Source organism: Akebia trifoliata, chromosome 5 (genome assembly GCF_017979445.1).
Source record: "Akebia trifoliata isolate Shusen 1 chromosome 5, ASM1797944v1, whole genome shotgun sequence".
Taxonomy (NCBI): Eukaryota; Viridiplantae; Streptophyta; class Magnoliopsida; order Ranunculales; family Lardizabalaceae; genus Akebia; species Akebia trifoliata.
The window spans coordinates 31,093,755-31,121,159 of NC_141379.1; the positions used below are offsets into that span (position 1 = coordinate 31,093,755).

Consider the following 27,405-nt stretch of genomic DNA (forward strand, 5'->3'; position numbering starts at 1 on the left):
CTCCAACTTTCTTTTTATTCATCATATTCTTCACTTTTCATTATTTAAAAAAATCTAATACAATTTATATATATATATATATATATATAAAAAATTAAATCAAGAATCCCAATCAAACTAAAATACTAAATAAATTAACCTTATTTTCGTAACTTTCTCCCTCGTAATTCTTCAACCCTAATAAACTTAAATAAAAGATATATTAAAGTTACTAAACTGCCCCTAAATATTATACTAAGACCATAGGCCAATAAAACATCAAAATAAGCCTAAAAAACATGAAAATAAAATCCTAAAACAGAAATCTAAATAAAAACTAAAATCTACTCTTTAAGATTTGATGGCCCCATTAGATTGTATCCTATTTGGCACTCACTTCTCTTGTAGGTTAAGTAATTCTAGCATGATCTCTTTGAATTCACTCCAACTCTATCTTCATGAAATTGAAAGAATACTATACAACAAGGCGCCATTAGGCTGTCAGGGTGATCAGAAGACGCGATCCAATTCCTAAGTAGTTTTAAAATTACCATACTTGGCTCTTGTTGGCTTCCCTTCCTACCTTAGCCCCTTTAATAGGGAACTTATGAGTTCAGCGATTAATTACTCCACCTTTGCACGTTTTGAATGATTCTGCTTCATCCAATCAAGGCATTCCTCTGCAGTGCCAAAGGGATGGGCAAGCTGCCATTCAAGCAATCTTTGTTGCTGCCAAGAAGTAAATCGATTAACTTTTGAGATTTTGTATTGGTTCATAGTGCAGAGGAGAATTTCTTACCCATTCCCTGACTTGGGGCCCTCCAGTCTTGAGCTGCAAAATGCTCATGATATCCTTCCCATTTACCAATGGTTTCATTTCCCACACATTGTCCAGACCTGCATTCCGTAAACATTTTTTTCTCATCAGCAAAGTATTTTATGGTGTTAGATATCAGGATTAGTAATAAATTAGATTATAACAAAAGAACAAATAAATCTCCTTCACCAACCAACATCAAGCATGTCAGAATGAACTAGTTTTTCGATGAAATTATTTTTGTGTCCCCACGAAGTATAATACAAATAGGGAGTAACAAGGAATATAACCTATCCTCCATTTTATATGTATTCCTTAAACATGGCATGCATGACCCTCAATCCACTACAAATATTGAGCCAAACAATGATATTAAGCCAAAAGTTCCATTGCTTAGACAGCCTCCATGTATCACTACTGCATGAATATATGTGCTCTAACAAATAGAATTCTACAATGGTTTGTCTGAATTAAGGTGGCAAGTCATAAATACAACAAAATAGAAAAAGATGACAGTGGTCAAACCTAGTTCGATAATGTTATTTTCAACTCTTTTATACAACTCTCTGCTCTTGTCCAGTTCAAAATGTGGGTCTGGAAAAGCTTCAGTATGGTCCAAATTGGTTGAGTATATCAACATGGAAATCAGCAAGGCAACTCGCCAAAAACCTTTGATTTCCCGTAAAAGTAATCCTGTGTAAGTTTAAAGTGTTAGTCATAAGACAGCTAAAGATAAATATGCAACTGTAGACGTTATCATACACTAATATAGATACATTTGTGCAGTCAAGTATATAGATTCTATCAATAAAGAAAAAAAATAAAAAAAGGTTTTTCTAGCTAGAGGCGCCTTGCTCATGTAGACCTTTTCTTTTTTTTTTTGATAAGTATAATCTATTGATATAGAGGAAAAGAGTACAAGGAGGCTGAGGAGGCCTCACAAAGAGCAACAAAACAAAAAAAGAAAAGAAAAAGATAAAACTTCAAGAGTTACATAAAGAGTTCCATCTAAAAACAAAGTCATCAAAAGAAGTTCCCCCAAAGTCGATGTTCTGTTTAGACCAAAGATACAAATACCCCAAAATCTCCAAAAAACTGTCGTGTGGACTTCTCATCTTATTGTTGAACACCCTGTTATTTCTCTCATTCCACACCCCCCAAGCAATAGCCGAGGGAAGTATAGTCCAAAGGAATCTTTTTCTGGATGAGAAAGCATTGTTGGCCCACTCTACTAATAACGAGGAAAACTTACAAGGAAAGACCCAATGAATCCGGAACAGATCAAGGAAATTTGACCAGATATTGTGAGAAAAGGAACAATGAATTAAAAGATGATCTACAGATTCTCCATCCCTCAAACAAAGTGGACAACAATTTGGAATGATCCACCCCCGAACAATCAAATTATCCAACGTAAGAATCCTCCCGAGGGAGGCCAACCAAACAAAAAAAGATATTTTAGAAGGAACTGACTTAGACCAAATGATGGATCCCAAGACGGATCTCTCGGCAAGGGGGGTAAGACACTTGTAAAAGGAACTAACAGAGAATCTCGAATCCTTAGCCCTCGACCATTCCCACCTGTCCTGTTCACTTTCGTTGAGATGAGTTGAATGCAGGAAATCTAGGAAAGATGCCAATTCTGTTAGCTCCCAATCATTAAAGTTTCTCCTGAACCCCAAATCCCAAGAAGAACTAGAATCGTTGTGAATCAAACACTGTTGTATTAACTGGTTCTTTTTCAGAGAACAGGCATACAATGACGGAAATTGAACTGCTAGAGGCGAAGTACCGCACCAACTATCCTCCCAAAATCTCACCTTGTCCCCCTTCCCCGCTTTAAATCTAATCCATTTTTCGAACTCCTCACCAACATTGAGAATCCCCTTCCACACACTACACCCGTAGGAACCTTTAGCCTCACCACTAAACCAACCTAACCTCCTATCTCCGTACTTTGCCATAATGACTCTCCTCCACAGACTCTCCCTCTCCTCACCAAACCTCCAAAGCCATTTTCCTAGAAGCGCTCTATTAGCCAATCTAAGACCTCTAATCCCTAATCCCCCATACTTCCTGGGTAAGCAAATAACCTTCCATCTAACCAGGTGATATCTCCTCTTCCCATTCTTGTCATTCCACAAAAAGTTTCTCATAAGTCTTTCCAATCTATTTTCGACTGATCTTGGAAGCGTGAACAAGGAGAGAAAGTAAACCGGAATACTCGTCAAGGTACTTTTAATCAAAGTTACTTTCCCTCCTTTAGACAGATATTTGGCCTTCCACATGCTTAATCTTTTTTCCAATCTCTCGATCACCCCATCCCAAATTTTGATACTATTGTAGGGTGCTCCTAACGGTAATCCCAAATAAGACGTGGGTAAAAAATCGTGCCCACAACCCAAGGTCGTGGCCATCAAATGAATATCATTGACCTCCCCAACCCCAAAAAGCTTACTCTTCTGCAAATTAATATGTAACCCAGAAATAGCCTCAAAACAACTCAATAAAACTCGTAACACCCTCACCTGATCTCTCGAATGATCGAGGAAAACTAGTGTATCGTCTGCAAATTGAAGGTGAGAAATCCATGGACCATTATTTACCCTAAATCCTGATAGCTTTCCTAGATCAACTGCTCTCCTAAACAGCCTACCTAAAGCTTCTGCTACAATAAGGAACAAGAACGGAGAAAGCGGGTCCCCTTGCCTCAATCCTCTCGACCCCCTAAAAAATCCAGCTGGACTCCCATTGACAAGAATCGAAAAAGACACCGTTGTAACACATTTCATGATCCAACTGATCCACTTAACTCCAAAGCCCATTCTCCCCATCATATATTCTAGAAAGTCCCAACTTACATGATCATAAGCCTTTTGAAGGTCTATTTTCCCAATCATCCCTTTATTTTTATCCTTAATCCTTGAGTCGAGACATTCATTGGCCATCAAAACTCCATCGAGAATTTGTCTACCTTTAATGAAGGCCCCTTGTTCATCTTTGATAAGCTTAGGTAAGACTACTTTCAAGCGCGATGCTAGTACTTTGGAAATAATTTTGTACACTGAGCTTACTAGGCTAATGGGTCTAAATTCACCTAACTTATCCGCCCCGACTCTCTTGGGTATCAAGGCCACAAATGTGTTGTTAAGGCTATAATCGAGGCAATTCTTCTCCTGCAACTCTTTAACCACTTTCATGAAGTCACTCATAACGATATCCCAACAGTGTTTGAAGAATTTCATAGTAAATCCATCAGGTCCCGGAGCCTTGTCCCCACTCATCGAAAAGAGAACCGATCTAACCTCCTCCTCCCCAATTTGTCTTTCCAACCACTCCCTATCTTCCACATTTAACGAGGTGAATACTAGGTTGTCCGGTCGAGGTCTTAAAGGTTCCTTTTCCTTATACACATCTTTGTAGTAGCCCACCACTTCTTCCCTAATCTCATCTTCTCCTACTACCATGGTATCATTAATGGAGAGCTTTTCAAGCTGATTACTTCTTCTATGGAAGTTGGCAACTTTGTGAAAGAATTTTGTGTTGTTATCCCCTTCTTTTAACCATTTGATCCTTGATTTTTGTCTCCAACTAATCTCTTCCATAAGCGCCGTTCTTTGAAATTCCAATTTCAACTCCATTCTTTTTCCTCTTTCTTCCGCATTCAAGGTCCCTTCTTCCTCTTTTTTGTCCAAAGTCTCGATTTGCATCATGATCTCCTTAATTTTCACATCCACTCTTCCCAGGACCTCTTTATTCCACACCTTCAACTTATCTTTCAAGAACCTAAGCTTATTCTTAAACACACAACCTGGATGTCCTACAGAAGGGCACTCGCTCCACCAGGTCCTGACCAGTCTACGAAGTTAGGTTGAAGAAGCCACATGTTTTCAAATCTGAATGGAAGGGGGTGTTTTCTAGGATAACCTGCTTCTAAAAAGATAGGGGTGTGATCGGAAACTGGGCTGGCACTAGCCGAATGAATAATATTATGATACTTTTCCTCCCACTCATTATCGACCAAAAACCTATCTATCCTAGACATCCTTAAATTGCCTTGATTATTGGACCACGTGAAACGTCTGCCCAAGAGAGGAAAATCCATCAAGCAGTGTCTACCAATAAACTCGTTAAAATTTCTCATGCCCTTCGAAATATTCGACCCCCTATTCTTCTCATGGGTGAACCTGGTAACATTGAAATCCCCACCCAACACCCAAGGCTTATCCCAGTAACCTGCTATATTTTCAATCTCTTCCCAAAATTGGGCTCTTTCTCTATTGATGGTCGGTCCATAGATCCCAGAGAACACCCATTGAAAATCTTCATCCTTATTCTTACATAAGATAGAAACAGAGAACGCCCCTACCAAGTTGTCTGCCACTTGGATCCAATCTTTGTTCCACATCAACAAAATCCCACCGGCAGAACCTATAGCAGGAAGGGCAATCCAATCTATGTTATTCCCCCAAATTTCTTTAATGATCTTCTCATCACACTTGGCTAATTTAGATTCTTGAAGCGCAACTATAAGAGGATTTCTACTTCTAATAAACGCTTTCACCGCTGCCCTTTTTCTCTTATCCCCCAACCCTCTCACATTCCAAGACAAAATTCTTAGCGACATTGAGAACAAACAAGACCCAAAAAGATCGAAGGCAAGCTACCTCTTTTCCACCCTAACCAAGTCCTTTTCCACTCGTGGTCCGAGTAAGCTCCTCGTCATCTCCAAGGGAGCGACCACCACCAGCTCGTTATTCATACCATCCCTATAACTTCGAATTTCCTGAAGACTTACAGATTCCACTTGTTCCTTCTTCTCTTCTATTCCAATCCCTTTATTGATACGATTAAGTTCCTCCTCCAAAAAAATTCTCTCTCTCGAATCCCCAACAGCAACTCTCAAAATCAAGGAGAACTCATTGTCTCCTTCTTCTGGAACTAAGCCGAAATCCTCTGCCAAGTTAAGAGCATTACTAACTAACCATTCCACAGTTTCTAATTCTGTCCTAGCTATCCCTTCCTCTCGTGTTTCTGTATGCGACTCACTCATGTCTCTGACAACCCAATTTCCATCATTATACACCTCTGTTCGATTATCAAGTACCACCTCCCCTGGTTTCTGGGTAGGACGTAATGATACAAGGGCTAACTGACTGGCATCTTCCCTATTCTCCCTACTTCCTTCCCCCTCTTCAACAAGCTTGAAGGAGTGGAGGGAATCGGAGGAGGCCGTAGGAAAACGATACCTGTACCAAGAAGAAACACTGCAAGGAACACACAACGAGACATCCAAAGGGGAAAGCAAGGAAACTAAAGCAGAACCAAAAAGAACTCTAAATTGGGAATACTCACCAGCAAGAAAGGAGAGTACCTGAGGAAGATAGGGTGGGCCCAAGATGTTTCTTACCGAACAAGTTCCCAAGTTAATAATCTCTCTGTAACTGCTGCTTGGAGAGTTGGGAACTAAAGCTCTACCAGGGTGTCGCCAAACATCTATTCGAAATCTGTCCCAAATTCTAGTTAATGGGATGAGATGGTGCTTGCATTGTTTGTTTCTGTCTTTAAACTTTCTAATAGCTTCTGGGTTCTTCTCAGCCTGTTCTTCATCCCTTAGAGAGTCTCCTGTAGGGGCCACTCGTGGTTCACAAGGCATCCTTTGATTGGAAGTGTTACTGCCCAGGTCTACCCATACTTCACTAAGAATTGGATCGAAGCAACTCTCCGTCTGCTCCTCCAAATCCAGGTCCTTTTCGCAGGAAAGTATCTGATCGACACATCTATCCTCCTTCCCATCCAGTCCAAATTCCTTACCTACTTCGGTCATGGTATTTTCTACCTCAATACCCATCCGAACCTCCATAACGCAGCTGGTGTCGCGGCTGGTATTCCCCGATTCTGTTGTGTTCTTGATTAAAGAAGACGTTCGAGCACTTTCTGTTACCAGCCTCCCTAGAGAACTTCCTGTAAGAGTAGAAGTCCAACTGAAAGCTCTACGGGCCTGCTTCAACTTCAATCCAGCCCTTTTTTTATTTGGGCCATATCGGGCCTTAGCACCCCTATCCTTAGCAGTTGACAACTTACCTGTGTCTGATTCTAATAAATCCAGGATTACTCTCAATGGGCCTTCATTGTCCAGCCCCACTTCATTCACATAATGGGCCTCTGTCTCCCCAGCTATAACGGGCCCAACAGCACCACTAACAGCCCCTGGATCTCTACTTCCCAACCCAGCCATCTTGGGCCTGTTAGGCTCCACCATACCATTACTACGCAGCCATCTAGTATAGGTCAGATTAGTAGCTATCTTGGTTAATAGCTTTACTGTACGATTGTGTTTCAAAACCCAACTACGTGATTTCTGGCTTTTAATGCCTCTGACATATTTTCCTGAGCAAATACGAGTTTTGAATTTACGAAAACTCTTTGGCTTGGTCCGCACGCAACCTCTCTTCGGTTTCGATATTTCCCGAGCCAACTTGATATCACCAGGTAGTGTCTTCTCCACTTGATCTTCCTTTTCCACTGTCTGAAAACACTCTTCATCCACTTGAATACCTCTATCTGCTGAAGTACTAAGCACGGTTTCTTCTCCTTTTCTCGTCTCCTCTATAGAAACCTCCCTTTCTATCTCTTCTCCTGCCACCTCGACCCCTATCATAAATCGAAACCCATCCACCCATATATACAAACCACGAGGCATTTTCCATGGAGAGCAGCCTACCCTTAGCCTAGCTGTATTTAATCTCGCACGACGAAGGGTATTCGGATCCACCTCTAAAAGTCCGCCCAACTGAGCTCCAATCCTTTTGAAAACGAAATTGTTCCAAAGGTGAAAAGGTAACCCACTGATGCACACCCAGGTTCCACCTTCCTTCCATACTGGATTTAAGGAGTTGCAGTCTGCAAACCATGGGCGTAGACTGAAGGAACTATTGCCCATTAAAATTGATTGTCTCGGGTACACCTTCATAAAAACTGCTGCAGCTTTAGAAATCTACCATATGAATTCTGCTCTCCCTGGATTAGGAAAATTCTTTTCTCCTTCGAATACTTGGCCCTGAAATTTTTCGATGATGTTCGCGCTAAGTCAAGTTGTTTGGATACCCATAATACTTCTTCCTCTAGCAGCTGGAGGTTCGATTCAAACCTTCTGCCCCTCTCCTTAATCTCTAGTCCTCTTCTCCGTTCCACCCAGATTTCCTTTAATTCAAAAACCTTACGTTCCACCGTTAACACGCTGTTCACAGAGCCACGAGCCCTCAAGCGTGCTTCCATGACTCTATGTAGACCTTTTCTACATATGATGGGAAGGAGACCACTGAAGCAAAGAGTCACAGACAGCTATGGAGGTCCCAAAATGGACACAATAAACACCTATCTAACATTCATATAAACTCTATCTTATCTATTGTGTCAATGCAGATGATATCTTGGTTTGAAGGAGATCATTGACAACATTTCGCTACAGAATGGCTAAAGTAAACTCAGATTCTCCATGATTGTGAAAAATCCCTGTTATGAGCATAGTAAATGATACTTGAAGTATTGAATGATCTCCAATGCTGGATGCCAAGATTTTTCTGATCAGTCTCTCACATTATCTTCAGATCTATCCAGAGTGCCATGGGACCCAAGAATTCCGATCAAATTAAAATAAAAAATTTACAAGCCAGTAACAAGATCGATCATGCTTTGTGGAGCTAAAGATTGGCAATCAACAAACATATTCATAAAACCAGTGCAGAAAAATGTGGATGTCAAGATATATGTGTAGAAAAACTGGAAAAAATAAAATTAGCAATGACAAGTTATGCGAGTTTGGGTGTAAGGTAAAATCAGTGAGTTGTAGAAAGGAGAGCACCAAATAAGGAATGAAACATATTTTTCAAGAGCAAAGTGAAAACCTTTAACAAACCTAAGGGGAGCTATAACCACACCTTCCTCTTCTCCAAATGATTTTGGGCGTTTGCAATGATGGGACCCTACAACTAGGCTACTAGCTCAGCCAGTTGGTGCAGACTGCACATACAGAATCAGCTGGTGAAATGAACATGCATTTGTGCGATACTGATTTGCCTCATAAAGCAATACATGGCTTATAAAGGAAGGTAAAAGATTTAAGGAAATTAAGACCATTCGAACAAATATTGTGAATTTATGATTCTATCCTCAAAAGTTTCCCACCTTCTGGGTATGTATTCAAATGATAGTCATTCAGTACAAATTGATTGTGAGTCTATGAGATGCAGAACTTTGGCAAGTCAATTCATGGTAGCCATTGATAACATTTCAATTGCCAAAATGGTACATATATATAGGTTAGATGGAGATGAGGTAATCAATTAAAAGGTCGGTACTTGAATTATAGTTATAGACACCTTGGGTTTCGAGGCCTCTTAGAGCACCCAACTAATCCCACGGGACACACGTCACCACTTCCACACGTATCAATAAAATTACTTAAAAGCAAGTCTATTGGCTAAAGGAAACTGATCAAAGTTCAAAGAAGATTAGGTATAAAAGAATTTTGAACCTGCAAGTATCCGTTGTCTTGAAGAAAACGGTACATCAATACTTTCCCTTCCAGAATCTTCAATATTTTTTATATCACCATTAGATGTTATGAAAGAAATCAAGGATATGAAACTTTCTGATGCCTTGTGTAAGTTTACAACCTAGAAAAAACATACACAAAAAGAAAAAAAGATTAACTGCTTCCCAACTACTATTTAAGATTTCTCATAATAGAGATAGAATATGGTTCACTAAATACGAGGGCATGGAATACTCTGACAAAATGTGAAAGGTGCAAACTACAGAACAGAAAGGAAAAGAATTTGACTGACCGTTTCTGCATCACTAGCTTTGAGCTTAAGAGAATTCCGAAAGATGTAATTTGTAATGGGAATCTGTAATACAGATTAACTCAAGCTCAATTTTGAACTGTAGGATACAATGAAATTCTGGGAAAAACATAGGAATACAGCAAAAGAGACAAGGATCGAGATCATATATACTCATCAACCCCAAAAGCATAATCAGCCAATTATCTGATAAAACCAAATAACAAGGAGATGCAGAAGCTAGCCCTGTGTGTATACAACCACTCCGCGCAAGAGAAGGTTTTTGGAGTTTCTCACGGAAAAGTAAAAACCTCTCTGCGCAAGAGCAGAAGTCATCAAGAAACTCTATCCAAACATTTGCTAGCTCCCCACAGGAGCAGAAGTCGTCAAGAAGTTCTATCCAAACATAGTGTAAACTTCTATGATGCTGATTGAACATAGAAAAATGGGTATGAAGAAACGATAACAAAAACATCTCCTTGAACTAATAAAATAGTGGCTTAGCAATCTAGTAAACCACAGCAGAGTTCTACAAACAGTATTCTGCAATATCTTTTTCACTTGGGCCACGTAGTCTTCAACATGCAGGGAGCACCCCAGAGAAAGTCAATTAAGATCTTGAAGGCTTACAGATTTGAAACCCAAAGGACTAACCAACTCCACTAAGTTGCCAAAGCACGAACCTACTCCAAAAACTTCTAGAGGATTCATTTTTTTCCCAGCCCCGACATTGTTAAAAAAAAAAAAAAAAACACCTTATAACATACCTCAGGTGTCTTACTGAACATGAAAATATTAGTGTTTTCAGCAAACAACATATGCGAAAAGCAAAGATCCCCGTCCTTAAAACCTTCAAAGCTACCATATTCCTCTTTTTCATTATCAATCTTCTGAAGACCTCTGCCAAGATGGCATACAAGAAAGGTGATAAGGGATCACCCCTGTATTGACACTCTCGAACTCCCAGACAAGCCAAAATGAGAACCAATAACAAACACCTAAAGGGAAGCCATATATACACAAGATCTCATCCATCTTCTTCATTAAAAAAGCCCTAGTTTTTTTTTTTTTTTTTTAAGTATTAAAGAAGCCCTAGTTGATATAACACTAAGCTTTTTTCATCTCCACTTCGTACATTGCTCCAAGGATCTTTAATCAAAATCTGGAATTGATGCACTCTTAGATATCAACACCTGAACCTCAAATATGATTATTTTTCCTGAACACATGTTAGAATCAACCCCCTTAAGAAATAATGGGGTTTGGAAGGGTTTCTCAGGACATAATGAGGTTGGTTATTCTACACTTCAAAATTTTAGAAAATTTCAAGAAAATAATGTAATTTATATACTAGAATTTCAATTTTTCATCAGAAGTACATTGTTCATCAGAAATCTATGATGAAGATTCAAGATGTCACCAAATATATCCAAGAATGCCTTGTTGATCAACACATGAAGGTACGAAAATGTAGTTGCAAGAATTGGTGATATGGTTGGGTCCAAAAACTGGAATATGTTAGTGAGGAGAACAATTTTAGGAGGCCATTTATTTTCAAATCTACGTGAAATATTTGTAGCATTCATGAAAAATTAAACGCAGTGTGGGATTTGATTACCACTGTGTGCTTCTTCTCTTGGCAAGATGTTAACGATTGTCATCACCAAAACCTTATCACAAAAAATTTGGGATCAGCTAAACGAATCTTGATCAGTGGCTCATATCCCCTCTCACTGCCTTAATTCATGGCTTTATTTTTTGGATTTCACCCTATCAGAATCTTCAAATTGCATGTCCTGTATAACTAGGGCTATTATTGATCTTCATTGCACGTCACAACCATTTTGAAAGATTTTCCCTCGCTTTATCACATACTGGAGCTACTTGTATTCAGTTCTAATTTTATCTTTCTTAGTCTTTACAGTCATCCACCTAACATCTCTCTTAAGCTTAATCTATCAATGCTCCATAAACCGATCCTATCACCATCTTATAAAATTTCCCTTCTAATGTGGTTGAGATGCATCAAGTGCAAAAAAGCACACCTCAAGATATTAGTTGTTGTCCAGGGAAAAAAAATGTGCAGAGTGGAGCATACAGGTTGTATCAATTATAAGAAGGAAAAAAACAAAGATGATTAATTTATATGTAAGCTAGCAATCAAATATTAAAATAACTAAAATATGAAAAAAGAATTGAGCATTATTACCTTTTTGGACTTGCTATCTGTATACACAGATTTTCTAAGTGGAAGGAACAATGCACCATACAAGTAAAGCCTTCTCTGTTCATCCTAAAATTCACATGAAACAAGTAATAACTCAAACCTAGAGATAAGTAACCAACTACAGAGTAAAACATTTGAAGTTGCATCATGAAAAAAGGAATTAGTAATGCATACAAGCTACTAAGGAAAGAAGAAAAATGAAAAGGATAAATTAAAGAGATTGGGACTTGTACAATTATAATTACAATACAAAAGTCAATAAGAAATATTTTAAATCCACTTTTCACAAGATATAGCCTAAATTATCAAAAGATCAAAGTTTTATACTTCGCATAACTCACATTGAAGGTTGTGTATCCAATTAGCTGTAAAAGGTTCCATGCCGCATCCATGTAAACAGTGCAAAGCCTGGTCAACAGTGAGGTTAAAAGTAAGAAATAAAGTCAAAATAAATACCAAAAAAGAAGCTTTGACTATAAAGAAAAACAAATCTTATAATATAATTACAGAAATATTCAAAAAAATAATAAATAAGTACAATTCAATATTACTTCAATTTGATAGTTAGCCAAGAATTTGGACACCTCGACCACATTTAATGAAATGCATTTATTTATTAAAAATAATGATTAGCAAATCATTATAAAAAGATGATCATTTTGACAAAGAAAAAAAACAAAATTTTTCTTAGCAGCACATTATACAGAAAAAGAGCAGCACAGTAATTCATTTATCTCCGCATCACCCAAAAGATAACGAGGGAAAGAAAACCCCCAAAGCATTCTACCACTTTCAGATAATGCATTACTGACCAGCCACCAAACATATTGACACGGGTTGTACACACAAGAAAGAGGCTGAACTTAAGATTTTATTGGGCCTCCAGGCCTCATAGTCAGGCCCGAGCTTCATGTGAAATCTAGAGTTTTCTTACACCCATGGTCTAGGCATACTTTCAGTCCAATATTCCAATTTAAAGCATGTTGCAGCAGTCCGATAAGACCCAAAAATCAGCCTATCATGAAGCTTGTGTTTAGTCCCCTATACAGAACATCAATCATAACAGGGATTTGAACAATCCTATCAGCTGCAGAGAAGCTTGTGCTTGGTCCAACAACTCTGAAAATTCCACTTCTCATGCAAAGAGCACCAAAGGTTTACAATGTGATATTATTATGTCAGTAATCAAATGAACTTTAGAATAAATTATAACAGTGAAAGTATTTTAACTCTAAAATCACATATTAGTTGATTAAGTTCATCAATTATAAAGAATCGTCAAGCTTATATTATATAAATAGAGAAAGCGACCTGTCATATCTTTCTAAAATTGAAGGCTCAGAATTATGAGGAAGACTGAAGACAACCCAAAATAACTGCAAATCACAAATGTAGGACATTGCTTTAACTGGTTGATTGCCGGAGATCATGAGATCGATCTACAAAGAAGCATCGGGAGAAGAAACAGTTAATACCCGATTACACCATACTGAAGCAGAGCTAACTATCATCATGAAAATGAGTTAAATTAAATAAAATATGTAATTTGGCGCCATCTGTCCATATCAAACACGTCTAGAGAGTAAATATACTTCATGACCAACGCGCTCTCGACTAATTTTATCTTCAATAGCACCTTTCACCTTATCACTAGCAGCAGCTTCTTTTAACTCTTCATCTAATACAAAACTGAACCTTGCACCTAAGAGGATTTAAAATCAGGATTACTAGGGATTACCAACACAAGCCCAAATATGCATGAAAACAAATTTCAAATAAAAAATCAGAACGCATGTAATATATATGTGTATACGTATATCCTTAGAATGTAAATATGCACTAATGTAAACATAACATAGCAGTACCAAAACGAATAGCTCGAAGAACTCGTAAGGGATCATCCAAAAAAGTCTCCATTGGAGGTAAAGGAGTCACTATCTTTCCAGCTTTCAGATCATTTATACCTGAATAAAAGAATGATGTGTACAGACACAATGGATAAGTAACTCTTGCAATGGAAGTAAATAGACACATTGTGTAGTGGAACTCCACCAACTCTAACCTCTTTTAGTAAAATCTTCAATTGAATCGGTGTTGATATTGTAGAACAAGCTGTCAAAGAAACAGAAATACAATTTAATCATAAAATTTGGAGCCATGAAATGATTGTAATAAGTTTGAGTACAGGGATATTTGTAGTTGAGGCATTTCAAGATGATGTGGATCTGCGTAATAGGGCACATGACTCAAAAATAATTAGCAAACTATTATTTGAGAAATGATTCTGAAGCAATTTGTGAATTGTAGAAATTACCATGTCGTGCATATAAATGAATTCTGAAATTTTAAATGAAAATCTTGTTCTAATTTTCCCATCGAACATTTTCAGTCATAAACAGCACACTTCCAAACACAGATTCAAGAAAAAGAACCCAAGATACCATATTATATTCTCTCAAGTTCTACGGATGCTATGAAAAAAAATGATGAGTCATGTTCATACTGCAACCTCTACCAAGGTTGCGATTGACAGATCATTACATGTGAACTAGGAATTAGGAATTACAGTAGATGTCGATAGTCATTAATAAACATCACATGTGAATTTTCGGCAACTCAAGAGAAATCGTCTAAAAAATAAAAGCAGCCTAATACTTAAATACAAAAACAGACAACTACCTGTTGATGGTCAAATCCCTCCGATATGCATCCTCTTCTGCTGTGCCAAATTTCTGCAAAACATTAAATACACAACATAACAATATAAAACCAAATTAAACTATGTTGGCAAAAGAAGTCATGCATAACTTTTCCAAATGAAGTAAGACCAAGTATACTTGTATCGAAAGGAAGAATTTTGAAGTGAGGGTATCCCAAGCCAGAGGTAACAGAGGTATTAGCTCAGATCACTAGAGTTTGACCCAGATCACCCAAAACCTGCCGAAATTAGGACGGAGCAATTAGCCCAGTCAGTAGAACAATTGGTAAAGCAGATTTTGGAAATCCAGACTAGAATAGCTCCTCTGATTGAACGTATGAACAATGTCATTTGAAAGGGAAACTCGTGAAGCAGCAACAAGAGTTGATGCTCAAGCTGAAGGATTTAAGTTAGTGTCACCCAACATGACAGAAACTACAAAGGATATTCTACAGCAGAATAACTATCAAATAGCAGCCCTAAAAAATCTAGGTGCTAGGATAGAAAGACTAGATGAACAGATTTCATCTATGAGAAAAGATCTACAACAGATCTTAAACAAACCAGAATCATCTAACCTAAATTTACAGGTTCATGAAGAAAAAATGGCAGCAGATATTGCTACCAAAATTGTTGTCCCTAGAGAAAGGATCACCAGAACATATGGTGAAATAACAGACAAGAAGTTAACCAGATGGGTTAAAAAGATAAATCCTGATGAGGCTAAGAAGCCAGAAAACATAAAGATGTTCAGTATTAGAGATTCTGTAGATACTATGAATATACAGAATTTAGAAGAATTCGAACTCACTGAAATAGAAGAAAGAATTAGGAATCAGAGAATACCTAAATTTGAGTTCAAACAGATCTAGTAGTATAGGCACCTTTAGCCCTAACACCAAGCATAGGTTTAAAAGAATAGAAATCACCATCCCTGCTAGTAAAGGTCAAAACAACCTATTACTCATAAACCAGAGTTGTGTTACTAAAGCCCTTAGAGGAGGATTTAAATATATGCACATAGGTGCAGTTCAGATAGGATTCAAACTTCTTGCAAGAGCAGAATTGAATGCCTCTGTAGTCTGCATACTTCGCAACAATAGAATGGAAAACTTCGAAACAAGCTTATTAGGAGCAGTCCAAGCCAACTTAAATTCAAAAATAGCTTACTTCAATTGTTTACCAACTTGCACAGTCCATCTCAACGATGCAGCGCATTCATTAAGATTAATGGTTCAGACAGAATGAACTGGACTAAAGGCCAGAGTAAATGCATTAGCTATCGAATATTCAATATATTACAAGCTAATGAAAACAAGTGTTGAACCCCAAACAAAAATTAAACAAAAACAGGGAATTTCAACATTGTTACAATCTCATCCTAGGAATCACACATACAGGCCAAAGGTTATTCCCTGGACAGACAGAGATAGAATTTCCAAAAGAGTAGAAATTCAAGGGAAAGAAGAAAATTGAAGAATCTAAGGAAATTACTTCAATCTATGAAGATCATAGAGGAGGCAATCAGTCTTTGATTTGGAAACAAGAAATTCTTTGAAGAAGGAGAATGCAGTGGAAACCTGCGAAGATGAAGATCCAGAAGAAAACATCAAAATGATGAAAGTTTTTAAATTCTTCTCGGAGGACAGAAACCCTTGGGAAAACAAGGAAGTTGAAGAAATTATGGCTCTAAAGACAAAGACCTTAGAAGAATTACAAGAAGAATTCTACAAAACCAGCAATCCAAAAAGACTGGATTACATATGTAGAAAAATGAATGAATTACCTCCAGAAAATGAAAAAGAATTCTCTATAACAGAAATGAGGAAATTGAAATTGAAGAACACTTCAATGTGTTGGAAGATTCAGGTGATACTGCTATGTCTCAAGTAACTAGAGCAGGTCCTGTACCTCAGATAGTACAGCAAAATATCACGAATACTACAACTGTAGTCAGAAGTGAAGAACCCATTGGACCTAGAACAGGAAAATTACCAACTGGTAAAACAGGTCAATGGAACACCAAAATCTATGAACCAAAACAGTTCGTAGCAGATGCAATTCATCCTGCAGGAACTTGGCTAGATTTGGATAATGTTGCCGACAGAGGACAAGGAATCCAAAGTTGGGCAGCAGCCATGAACATAGTTGTTCAGATAAGACGGGATATGACAAGATCCCAAACTTTTAGTTTTTTCGACCACTCACTAAAAGGTGTGGTGAAGGATTTCTGGATGGGATATAAGCAAACAGCTGTTTATACAAATCCATCGTCAACTAATGCTCTTAGAATCAAACAATGCAGAAGATTTTGCAAAACCTATTTTTGAGCAATTTTTGGGCGACCATCATAAATTAGAGTCATATGCAAACTCAAATATTTTGATTCATATGCAAATGAATTCGAAAAATACTACTTTAAAGTAGATTTCAAAGAATACATGAAATACAGAGAACTTTTCATAGAAAAGTTACCACCACCTTGGAACCAGTATGTCAGAAAAGACATAGAGGAAAGTCCTCTAGGAATAGATACCCTAGGAGGATGAATTGGAAGAATTAGAGACATACTCAGATAAGTGTGTATCAAAAACCATTTGGCTAGGCAAGCTAGAAAGGCAGCCAAAGGGAATGATAATCTCTGTTTTCATTTACAGGATATGGCTACCTAGTGGGGTTGTGAAGAGAAAAACAGAAGGAAATCAAAAAAGAAGTATTCCAAAAAAGAATACGGAAATCCTAAAGGAAGAAGGAACAAGTATAGATTTAAAAAATCTACTATACATCCAAAATTTGATCCTAACAAGAGAAAAAGGTACTTTAAGAACAGAACAAAGAACTCTGAAACTAAGAGTAGTTCAGGGAGTAGCAGCAGCACCAAGAAAAATACGAAAAGTTGCAAGTGCTGGTTGTGCAAAGAAATTGGCCATTATGCCAATGAATGTCCCAAAAGAAAAAGCATCAAAATTCTCAATACTATTTGGGAAGAATGGGAAGAAATTATAGAAGAAGCTAACTTTAAAGGACAAGACCTTCAGAGATCAGGTTAATTTTCCGATTAAATCTAAATTTGGAGCCAGACGGGCATAAACAGACAGGTTCTTAATGTCGATAAAAATCCTATCTTAGAATGTTCGGGGGCTGAACAGCAGTTTGGAGAGAGCTTCTATCAAGGCTTTTATTCGAATTAATAAGCCTCATTTGGTCTGTTTATAAGAAAATAAACTTAATTCTGTCTTAGGGTTGATATTAGCGAGATTTGGGGTGCGAATTAGATTGGATGGCCTTTGTTGCCTTCTTGGGGTGCTTCGGGTGGGGTGTTAGTCATGCGGAATAAATCGGTTCTAGAAGTTGAGGACGATCTTATAGGTGCTTTTTCTGTATTTGTGTTGTGTAATTTAGTTGGCGAGGATTTCAAGTGGGCGTTTACAGAGGTGTATGGTCCGAATCTCGACGCAGAAAGATTGCATTTTTGGAATGAGTTGAATGATGCTAGAGCTCGTTGGGATCGACCATGGTACTTGGGAGGGGATTTTAATGTCATTTGTTTCTCTTTCGAAAAGAGTGGGGAAGCTAGGATTACTTCGAGAATGAGATTTTTTGAGTCTTTTGATGGTCAGAATGAATTAGTAGATCTTCCATTATGCAGAGGAGGTTTCACATGGTCTAATCAACAAGTAAACATAGTATTAAGCAGACTAGACAGATTTTTAGTAACTCCTTGCTGGGAGGACAATTTCGGCAGAGTGGTTCAAGAGAAAGCTTCGAACCCGGTATCGGACCATGCCCCGATCTTTTTGACAGCGGGAGTAACTAGGCATTGTCCAATCCCTTTTAGGTTTGAGAACATGTTGTTTCATCCTAATTTCAAGGACTTAATAGCATCTTGGTGGAATGAACAACAATTTGAGGGTAGACCTGGTTTAGTGTTCAGATTGAAGTTGAAGTGGGTCAAAGAAAAACTAAAATGTTGGAATGCGGTTACGTTTAGCAACTTAAATGTTAATAAGGAGTTACTTAAAGAGTTGGAGCTCATTGATCAAAAGGAAGAAGCTAGTGGTTTAAATAAGGAGGAGAGGTGTAGACAGGTAAATCTTAAAGCGAAATTTCAAAAGGAGACAGAGTTGGAAGAGATTAGTTGGAGGCAAAAGTCAAGAATTAAGTGGTTGAAGGAAGGAGATGGCAATATTAAATTTTTTCACAAAATGGCAAATTATCATAGTCGGACAAATTTGATTACTCATCTTAAGTTTGAAGGAGAGTGGAAAGGGGGAAGAGGAGGTGGCGAAAGGCATAGTGAATTACTACAAAAAGTTGTATACTGAGCAATATATTGATAGACATCATTTAAATAATCTATCTTTTGACTCTATCTCTAGTGAGAACAAGAGGTGGTTGGAACGTTCGTTTGATGAAGAAGAAGTGTTGGTGACTAACTGTCTTGGGTACGGATGATGACAAGGCACTGGGTCTGGATGGGTTTCCAATGGCTTTCTTCAAAAACAATTGGGAGGTTGTAAATGGGGATTTGATTGCAATTTTGGCAGACTTCTATGAAGAAGGGGTCCTAGATATTGGGTCAAATTGCACGTTTGTGGCTCTTATTCCGAAGAAATCGGGTATGGAGGAAATATCGGATTTAAGACCAATTAGTCTAGTGAGTTCGGTTTACAAGATCATTTCTAAGATGCTCGCCGCGAGACTTAGAAAAGTGATTCCCACCATCATTGAAGCGATTCGAGGAGCCTTTGTGCATGGTAGACAAATATTAGATGGGTTCTTATAGCTAGCAAATGTATCAATTACAAAAGAAAGACGAAGTTACCCGGTTTAGTTTGCAAAGTGGATCTTCAAAAGGTATGATCACGTGAATTGGAATTTTCTTCAAGTACTTGATGAGAAGGATGGAGTTCGGTAATAGATGGGTTATTTGGAATTATGAAATGCATCACGACGTCCACGTTCTTGATTTTAGTGAATGGGTCCCCCTCCGGCTTTTTTCGGAGTTCGAGGGGACTTCGTCAAGGTGATCTACTATCGCCTTTTCTCTTCATTATCATTGTGGAGGCTTTGGGTCGCATGCTTTCCAAAGCTTCGGAGCTTGGGAAAATTTCTAGGTTGGTTTGGGAGGTATCTCCATTTCGCATCTTCAATTTGCAGATGACACTTATTTTTCTAGATAACTCTCCAAGATAGGTGCACTTTATAAGTGGTATTCTAGACTGCTTTGAGCCTTTATCGAGTTCCGATTAATTTCAGGAAGAGTACGATTTTCAGTGTGGGGATTTCGATAGGGGTTGAGATGTTGGTGGCTTCCATCGAATTTCAAGTTGGAAGTTTACCTCTACTTATTTAAGCCTTCCCTTGGGTTGGGGGTGTAATAGTAAGGAAATTTAGGATCCGGTTTTAGAAAAGATTGGGAAGAAATTAAGTATGTGGAAAGCGAGGCATCTCTCCAAAGGCGACAAGTTGACTTTGATCAAAAGCACGTTATTAGCAATCCCTGACTATTTTCTCTCTTTTTTCCTTACCGAAATTTGTGGAGCATAAGCTTGATAAATTATGTAGGAACTTCTGTTGGCATGACATAAATGGTAGCAGGAAATTGCACCTTGTGTATTGGAAGAAAGTATGCATGCCAAAGAGATATGGAGGTCTAGGCATAAAAAACTTTGGCTCTATGAACTCGGTTCTTCTAGGCAAGTGATTATGGAGATTTGGGAATGAGAGTGATAGCTTATGGAGAGGGGTAATAAGGGACAAGTTTGGGTCTCCTAATAGTGGGTGGGAAAGTGGCGACGTAAAAGAAGCATACGGGTGTGGAGTATGAAAAGACATTATGAGGACACTTCCGATGTTTCAAAAGAAGGTTAAATTTAAAGCAAGGAAGGGGGATAGAGTGAGATTTTGGAAGGATTGGTTGTTTGGAGATCGGGCTTTGAACCTTTCATTCTCGAAGTTATACAAGCTTTCCTCCAAAAAAGGAGAATTCATCTCTTCTTTTATTCTTAGAGAGGGGGAAAGGATTAGTTGGGACTATGGGTTCAGACGTTCTTTTAATGATTGGGAGTTTGACAATTTGACGAATTTTGCAAAATGTGTAGAAGCAACACAACTTGATCTAAATATGGAAGACAGACGAATGTGGGATGGATCTAAAGAAGAAAATTTTACGGTGCGGTCTTTTTATTTTTTGGGAGCCTAAGTTGGTGATCTTAGCTTTCCATGTCCTGTGGTTTGGAGAACAAACATCCCTTCAAAGGTTTCGGTGTTTATGTGGCTCGCTACGCTCGACCATCGATTTGTTGAGAAATAGAGGTTTCTACTTAACAAATTGTTGTAGTCTTTGTCAAGTAGACAGGGAATCAACAAATCATTTGTTCTTACATTGCCGTTATGATTACAAGATTTGAAGCCATTATCTAAATTTGTTTGGGGTGGTGGGTTGCTTGCCTAACTCGGTGAAAATATTGATGGATAGTTGGATGGAGTGGGGTAAGTATCTTACAAAGGCAAAGCGGTTGTTATGGGATTTATTTCCGTTTGCATTGTGCTGGCTGATTTGGAAGGAAATGACCAATCAGGTGTTTGCTAATAAGGTAGGGATGAGCACAAGTTAGTTTTGGAGGTGTTAGCTTTGTTATTCTTTTGATGTAAAAGGTTTAAGGAATTTAAGGGCATTTTTTTCGAAGATTTCCTTGTTAGATGGGAGAGGGTGTGCAATGTAAGTATGGGGTACCTCCAGCGTTTTTTTTTTTTTTTTTTTTTTTTTTTTTCCAGTTTTTTTGGCTGTGGCTGCCCTTTGTTAGGTTTGTAATGTTTTCTTTCGGATGGTCTACTCGACCTCCATTTTTTTTCTCTTGAATGATTTTATCTTTATCTATCAAAAAAGAAAAAATGGAGAGGAATATCCAGTAAAAATTCATGGTCTAGAAATATTCAATTATATATAGGGATGGAGTTCATAGCTTGATGGTTAAAGTGGAGAGGCACCTATGGAGTGCTACGTCATCGATGCATACAAGCCAAATTAAATGGACATGAAAAGGTTGCAAATAACTTCTATAATTAAAAGATTTCGGCATAAACATCATTACAGACTTACAGGAATATGTCACAGGGAACTAAATATAAATTAACCAGTAGGCAAAATTCTTCTCTTACAGAGGCAAATGTATACCATTGTCGGAATGCGGCTGTTATCACTATAGTTTTCACTTCTCAGGTTTACAAAATCAATCCATACATCAAATAGGCGCATCCTTGCTGTTTCCAAGTGTTTGGATTGGTCAGGATTGCTGAAAAATTAGAAATCAATGGAAGTGTCAACAAAAAAACCAGTACAGGTATGCATTCTACATAGTCTGCCATAATACTTATAGGGGCCTGACAAGATTGAAAGGTTGTCACGTCTTGATGCCGCTAAAGTTCATGTTATAATATACCAAACTAACAATTTAAGATTATGAAAACAGATTAAATTCCAGTAAACATGAAGTCGAGCGTGATGTTTCAAACATATGAGTTGGTGTGTTCCATCACAAGAAGATTGGTGATGAAACCTAAGTGGTAGGCCGTTCAAATTAAAAGTCTTTAGAACAAAGATAGGGTATTGGGTAGGCCGAAGGTTTAAATCAACTAAAGCTGCAACAAACAGAATCCAAGCAAAAGGGTTCAAGACATTCAAATGCCACAGTTATACCAAGGACTTTCTGTAAGACAAACATTTTACACCACAAAACTGCGTAAAGTTTAGCCCCAGTATTAAGAACGCCATTTACATCAAATTTGGTCACTATTAGAGTTAGCTTTAACTTATTTTACATGGATGATTACCTACCAAAAACAAAAATAGATGGATGGTTGAAATTAGTTTTTACCTTTAAATTTGAAAGGTACAAAGCAGAATTTATTAACAGAGAAGGGAAAAAAAGAAGAAGATAAAAGCAGATTGAGGGTAGCCAAGGCATTGTGACCCTGCAAGGATCGAAACCTCAAAAAATTAAAACAAGATAATAACATAACAAAAATAAAACAACAACAAAAGCTTCAGGATTCATATAAAGAATCCCAATGAACAAAAAATCTTCGAAAAAGACTCCTTCTAAATCTTGCTCCAATGAGAACTTCATGCAGAGAGTGATCCCTCCCTTTAAAGATCCTACTATTCCGCACCAATCAGATAGCCCAACACATAGCAAAAGGGGTTAGAGTCCATAGGATTCTTTTCTTAAGCGAGATGCCTTTCAGATGTCAACTTTGAAATAAAACAAGGATTGAGGAGGTTCGAAACAAGGAGAGGAAATGAAACCCACCTCTCTTGAGAATTTGCAATGAATAAGGATATGATATGCCAATTCCCCACTTGATTTGCAAAGGTAATACTAGGAGAAATTAGCTAAGGAAACCTAAGATGCAATGTTATGCATATTGTTTTGAGTTAGAAAACCAATGTTTTCCTTTTAGGCTTCAAAATCAAGAGAGAACTTTCGAGTATTTCTGCAGAAATACTGTCTACAGGGGTTTTTGCCTAAGTTGGAGTATCATTATGAGTTGAATAGGGAGGTACAATTGTCAAAACCTGAGTTTGATCAGATAGAAGCATAATATGTTAAAAATAGCACCTAAAAAAGGGAAGTACAAACAACTACACAACTATAAGAAAGTAAAATTCATTCAGCCAATTATGAAAGGTGCCAAACATGCTAACAAAGAAACATTTATTATTTATTTTTCCACAGACGAAAAACAGTATGGAGATTCTTTTAAGGTAAATTAATGTATTACAAAGCAACTGGTAGACATTGTTTCAATTATTAATTAGTTCCCTAAATTACTCAGAGGTGGCTGGTAAATACCTACCATTGGATGACACCAATTCCTTGTTTTTCCTCCCCTGTATACGACAAATAATCATTGACTTTTTCACAGAATTCTCGACCCAACATGTCATCTAGTGCAATATCAATATCATAACATTCTTTGCCTAGAAGCTGGAAAAAAAAAAAAGAAATTCAACATCAGGGGCATCCCAAGCAAACAAAATCTTAACTACCACCTCAAAACATTTGAAATTTGCAAAAGCCAATGAATGGGTACAACAAACAAACAAGATCCATAAAACCGTGTCCAGGTCCGTTATAAGACTCGGAAAATTCGGCATCATAATAGATTCAATGAAGCCATGCATATAACATAGTCCACTACCGAAGTTCTCAAACCAAAATAGAAGTAGGTTGCTTTATTGCCAACCTTCTTGTATGCTAAAACTTAAAGAAAACAAAGATCAAACAGTTGAATACTAATAATATTTACAAAATAGAAATTATATTGGCACACTAACTTTTACTTACAATTGTGTAATAAATATCTATAAACATATAGATTGGTATGGCATAAGTAAAAGCTGGTGTGTTAATAGAAGCTCTCTCTACAAAAACAAATCCAACCATCTATAAATAGCAAGACAACAGAATATAATGATCCAAAATCTTTTGATGATAAAAAACACAGCAAGTCAATGATGGATTGTTCTAACAGAAAATGGGGTCTATGTTGCTAACCCAAATAGCTGGGATATTTGGGTTAATGGAGAAGATATTTCAATATTTGTAGTATCGATCATCCAATTAAGATGACTTCATATCATCCATCAATTTCAAAATCGTTGGAACGAAAACTCAATTTTATGCTCGGATTTCCCATCAATTTATGCCATTAAGGATATCTTGGCTTATGTCACAAAGGGAGTCTTCAAGAGTATTTTCCTTCTTTTCTTTTTCTTTTTTTCAGAGTCCAACTAGCCTTACTTAGTTAGCAAGGATTTCACCTTACTAAGGGTCCTTGGCTCACCTTGTGGCATCCAAAAATATGATCTGATACTTCAAGGTAGTGGAAGAAAAAATTCTATGAAACTTTGAAAGAAAAAAAAATATTCCAAATTTTTTTTTTTCACCATTGAATATGAGTTTAAGTTTAAGAGGTAGGTGGAAGTTAGGTAGCCATCCATTTTCAAAACCTTGGATCAAGCTCAAAAGAAAAAAAAATTTTGATTTTTTTTTTTTTTTTTGGTGGCAAATCTTAGTTTTTCAATGAAATTTAGAGGGATGTGGTGTTGGATTGCTGAGGTGGTAATCCATTTGAGAAAAACAAACCTTAGTAAGGAGTAAAATCTTACTATGTTAATAAGGAAAGTGTTTAACATTTTTTGATGGGTAAGCTGCACTTGAACCCACAACCTCAAAGTTGCTTTGCAATATGTCAAACCAACTGAGCCATTAGGCTCTAAGCCCAAGGGAGTCTTCAAGAGTTGATATGCCAATGCTTTGTATCCTACAAGGAACTATCTTTGAAGGTTTATCCCTTCAATTTTCTTGGTCTATTTGGAAATGAAGGAATGATGGCATCTTTGACAATTAACATATTGTTGTATAATTGGTCTTCGGCAATGTGGGCGCTCAACAGGACACACTTGGAATGACTTGGTGTTCCCATGGGTAGAGTCAATTCTTTCGGATGCGAATTCTATATCTTTCACTTAGTTTCTTTGAATTTTTTTGTTAATTGAAGAAAAATAAAATACTGATCCGCTCCTGTAACTAATTTTTTGTTCTATTTGATAAATTTCCTTATTAACAACAGAAAAAATGATCGAAGCAGAACTAGTAAATAAGCTCGATCGAAATTTCACTGACAATGAAAAGAAAAGGAAGTAAGGAAAAGTTCTTACTTTATCGCGAACCCAACCACCTGCAACTCGGAGCTGAGTTTGGAGATTGAAGTGGCGAAGAACTAGGACTAATCGTTCGAAAATTTGTCTTTCTTTCTCGGAGAGATCGATCTTCTCCTTCACCTGAACACTTGTTGTTGTTGAAGACGCCATGTTTCTGCAACGAAAACCCCTGAGAAACCCTAAGTTTGATTTGGGACGGAAGTTGAGAGATTTGATTGTTCGGAGAGGGTGAAGTCTTAGGGACGCTTGTGTAACATTGTTTTGGAACGTTAAAAGGCGGTGAGCTTTCAAGGCAAATGCCATTAATTTTACGGACAACCTTAGCGTAATTGGTTAGTCCGAGTCACTTCTCGTCTCATTTTTAGTTTTCTACTACAGTGTGGGTATGTCGACGGATACCTATCGAATCGGATGGAGAGAGATTTGAATCCGAATCGAAAAAAAGTATTTAATATCCGAATTGGAATTGGAAATTTGATGAATATACACATTTAATATTCGAATCCAATTAACTTATTAGATATTTGATACTATCCAATTCGAATTCGAAATAGGTCACTGCATCCAAAAATAAATATATATCTTGAAATTTTTCTATATTCAAACTTCAATTTCTTTATTCTTCAAAATCATTAATTCTCAACTTAAATCAAGAAAATCCTAATATTCAATCTCTTCTTTTTTTTTTCTTTTTTTTTTTTTTGAAAAACCATAAAGAGAATGAATCAGAGATAGAAAGAGAGAGACTTGACATGAATATGTGGATTTTTCATAGAGGATTCATCTTTAACTCCAAAAAATATTAATCAAAAATAAAGAGGGTTCGTCTTAAATCCTATAGGGAATGAATCAAAGATAGAGGGCATTCACCTTCAACCTCAGATAGAAGGAATTAGATATAGGGAGGGAGGAGAAAATAATTGTCGACGACGAAGATGATCCTCACCACACTTCCTAGTTTGCAAGCCTTATAAAGTAGCTTTGAATGTCTTTTCTAAATTATTGATCTTCAACCTCAAACATAACAAATCAAATATCGGGAGGAAGGAGAAAATAATTGTTCGTCGTCGACGAAGATAATCCTTGCCAGACCTCCTAGTTTGCAAACCCTAATAAGGGGAAAAAAGGTGAAGAGTTTGAAAGAGAAAGATAATTTTGAATCTATCTATTCTCTCTTAAAAGTAAAAAAAAAATAGGAAAACTATATTTTTATATTATATTATATTATTATTATTATTATAAATTTTGAATCAGATTTTGTTGAATCGAATAGATGAATATCCCAATCCATATCTGAAATGCTATTGGATGTTAAAAACATATACGAATTTGAATTTTGACATGATCGAAAGTAATGGTATTGATTAGGTTTCGTAATTATTAACTCTTATTCATTTAACACTAGAAGGTGGCATTTGCAAATACACTTGTATCTAGGGGCTTATTTGTAATATAACATAATAATAAAAAGGTGATTTTGTAGGTGACATGGTAAAAAAGACATTTTTATAATTTTTAAAACTAATCAACGTGATTTTAGGAGTTTGATCATACAATTATATTAGTTTTTGACCAAAATGACCGTGATTATATTAAATTTAAATGTTAAGATTGTGAAATTTTTCGAATTTGAATTTTGGTGGAGAAATACTTCTACTCCGCCTTCTCTTGTTATAATAGTAAAGATAATGAATAAATGTTGAAGGGTGACTATGATAATGGCACCTTCTAAGTATATTAATAATTTTTATTTTTATATATAAAAATACATATTAATTTTTAGAAATTTTGAACTAAAAGGGTGTTTGGTTGCTTAGAAAATAATTTCTTTGGGAGGAAAAGATTTTGCAAGAATTCATATTTCCATAAAATGGTATGCATGTTAATTAAAATGTTATTTGAAAAATAACAGAAATTCTTAATTTAGTTGTTTGATTGTCATTAAAAAATAGGATCAACTGGTTGCACATCACCTAGTATCAGTTGCACTCCATCACTTTAAAATATCACTTGCATGAAATTAAATTGGTCTCAAACTGATGGAATGTGAAGAATTTACGGGTTATGATTCTCCCAACATGTGCGACGAAGGATTTGACAGAGAAA

General features: G+C 37.0%; 1 protein-coding gene across 5 annotated transcripts; it reads right to left on the minus strand.

The window, feature by feature from the left end:
• Positions 1-26,424, minus strand: LOC147402169 (Polynucleotide adenylyltransferase family protein). 5 transcript variants are annotated; one of them, XM_086443714.1, is made up of 16 exons: positions 26,170-26,424; positions 25,297-25,453; positions 23,430-23,560; positions 21,748-21,865; positions 14,549-14,601; positions 13,932-13,981; positions 13,735-13,833; positions 13,462-13,571; positions 13,181-13,308; positions 12,211-12,277; positions 11,852-11,935; positions 9,646-9,708; positions 9,333-9,474; positions 1,322-1,489; positions 779-876; positions 1-708 (listed from the first exon to the last, which is right to left on the minus strand). In XM_086443714.1, the coding sequence occupies exons 2-16, from the start codon at positions 25,447-25,449 to the stop codon at positions 604-606; spliced, it is 1,569 nt and encodes a 522-aa protein (XP_086299840.1). In that variant the 5' UTR covers positions 25,450-25,453; positions 26,170-26,424; the 3' UTR covers positions 1-603. The 5 variants fall into 5 exon arrangements, 4 of the variants coding, with proteins under 4 accessions (XP_086299840.1, XP_086299839.1, XP_086299838.1 ...); XM_086443713.1 differs by lacking the exon at positions 26,170-26,424 and having other exon boundaries at positions 13,513-13,571; positions 25,297-25,904; XM_086443712.1 differs by lacking the exon at positions 26,170-26,424 and having other exon boundaries at positions 25,297-25,894.
• Positions 26,425-27,405: the final 981 nt, after the last annotated feature.

What these genes read in the sequence shown, in the direction of transcription:
- LOC147402169 (XM_086443712.1), bottom strand. Translation starts at nt 25,602, where the DNA reads ATGGCATTTGCCTTGAAAGCTCACCGCCTTTTAACGTTCCAAAACAAT. An exon ending in GTGGTTGGGTTCGCGATAAA is followed by an intron (nt 23,561 to 25,296) that starts GTAAGAACTTTT and finishes TTTTTTTTCCAG; the next exon opens with CTTCTAGGCAAAGAATGTTA. An exon ending in AGGGATTTGACCATCAACAG is followed by an intron (nt 13,982 to 14,548) that starts GTAGTTGTCTGT and finishes TTTCTTTGACAG; the next exon opens with CTTGTTCTACAATATCAACA.